General features: G+C 51.7%; 1 protein-coding gene across 1 annotated transcript; it reads right to left on the bottom strand.

The window, feature by feature from the left end:
• Window positions 1-267: 267 nt before the first annotated feature.
• LOC120848221 lies at window positions 268-1,419 on the bottom strand. Its single transcript, XM_040220195.1, has one exon. It carries the CDS (start codon window positions 1,417-1,419, stop codon window positions 268-270), a length of 1,152 nt encoding a protein of 383 aa, XP_040076129.1.
• Between the last annotated feature and the right edge of the window lie 210 nt (window positions 1,420-1,629).

Below are 1,629 nucleotides of genomic sequence, written 5' to 3' on the forward strand. Positions count from 1 at the left end.
TCTCCGCAAACGCGGACTCAACCGTCACGATTGGCGTTGCCCATCTGGATACTTCAACTGGGGAAATAACCTTGTTGTTGATTTGTTTCTGCAGATCCTTTTCTACCGCCGCACGTGTCGCAAACAGAATAGGTCTCGGCTTGAAGAAGCGTGGTGTTGCCTCAGGCTTGAACTGTAGCTGAACCTTCAGCTTCGTGCAGCAGCCAAGACTGTCGGTGAACACGCGCGAGAATCGCGTGAGCATTGGTTCCAGCTTAGCGCGTGTAGTCAGTTCAATGGATCTACAAACAATCGGTTCAGATCGATCTTGAGCGCATCAATCCACGTTCTTCCAAGCAAGTCGGTGTGTCTCTTCTCTGTCACCACGGCTTCCAACGCAGAGGTCTGTTGGACTAGTGTGACGTTGAGAACGCACTGTCCCTTGAGAGGAATTGCCTGGTTATTGAAACAACACAGGTTGCACTCACTTTTCTTGAGTGGCGGGCATCCGAGCTTCTCCCAGGTGTCAATGTTCAGTAGTGTCAGCTTGGAACCGGTGTCCACTTGCAGATCAACGGGGATTCCTTGGACGAGACAGGTGACAAATGCGCCGTCTCTATCGCGAGTAGCGAAAACGTTCGTGACGGTTTTGACGTCCCGTTTCCGGTTTCCTCGTTGTTTGTTGCGGTCGCTGGAGTGGCACATCTTTGCAATATGGCCTTTCTTGCCGCAGCTGTTGCAGGATTCATTCTGATATCGACAAGTAGACTCTACGTGGTTGCTGTTGCCACACCGGAAACACTTGGCTGGTGTAGAAGCAGGATGCTTTACTTTGTCGACGTGCAGCGCATTTTGGTCAGGACGATTCAGTTGGAGGGACTCCGTTTCAGCCCTGAGATAAGACTCGGCCAGCCGCAGTGCAGTGTCTAGCGTTAAGTCCTTCTCCATTACCAAACGTGCCCGGATGCGGGAATCGTGAAGGCCAACAATGAATGCCGTCAAGAGTGAACAGTTCCTGGCGTTTGTCTCCGTCTCATATTCGCAAGTTGCGATAATGGACCGTAATCTTGCGAGGAATTCCTTTACGTTCTCCGATTCCTCTTGACGCGCCAAAAATAGCTTGGCTCGCTCTAACTCCTTGAATTTCCACGGAGCGAAGTGATCCTGGAGCCGTGTAACAAGGTCTTGATACGTCAGCTCGGAGAAATTCTGAGGCTGAACCAGGGTGTACAGCAGCTGAAACGTCGTCGATCCAAATGAAGCTATCAATACATTTTTCTTGTCGACGTCGGCGGTTATCTTCGCGACGTCCAAGCAAGCTTGAAATCTTATCTGATAGAGCTTCCACTCTTCCTTGTCGGAGTCGAACGTCCCAGGGCCATGGAAGCGGTGGGTGCTGCTGTCTCCCACGTCTCGGTCGTTGGAGCTGCTGCTAGTCATCAGGGTTCTGGGTTTTCGTCGCCAATGTTGTAACCTGGTTCAGGTGGCAAAAAATATTTATTTCGAGGAGCCGAAACTAAGCAGGTCCGGCCGCCAGGACATACGGTGCCGAAAGCCCGAGCTGCTAGCCACGCGAGCCCGTGCACCTGTCTTGATGGTCCCTTCGATGATGATAGCAGGCTGTCTGCTGCACATAGCACGTATACAGAA

Source organism: Ixodes scapularis, unplaced genomic scaffold (genome assembly GCF_016920785.2).
Source record: "Ixodes scapularis isolate PalLabHiFi unplaced genomic scaffold, ASM1692078v2 PGA_scaffold1__304_contigs__length_218370807, whole genome shotgun sequence".
In the NCBI taxonomy this organism is placed as follows: domain Eukaryota; kingdom Metazoa; phylum Arthropoda; class Arachnida; order Ixodida; family Ixodidae; genus Ixodes; species Ixodes scapularis.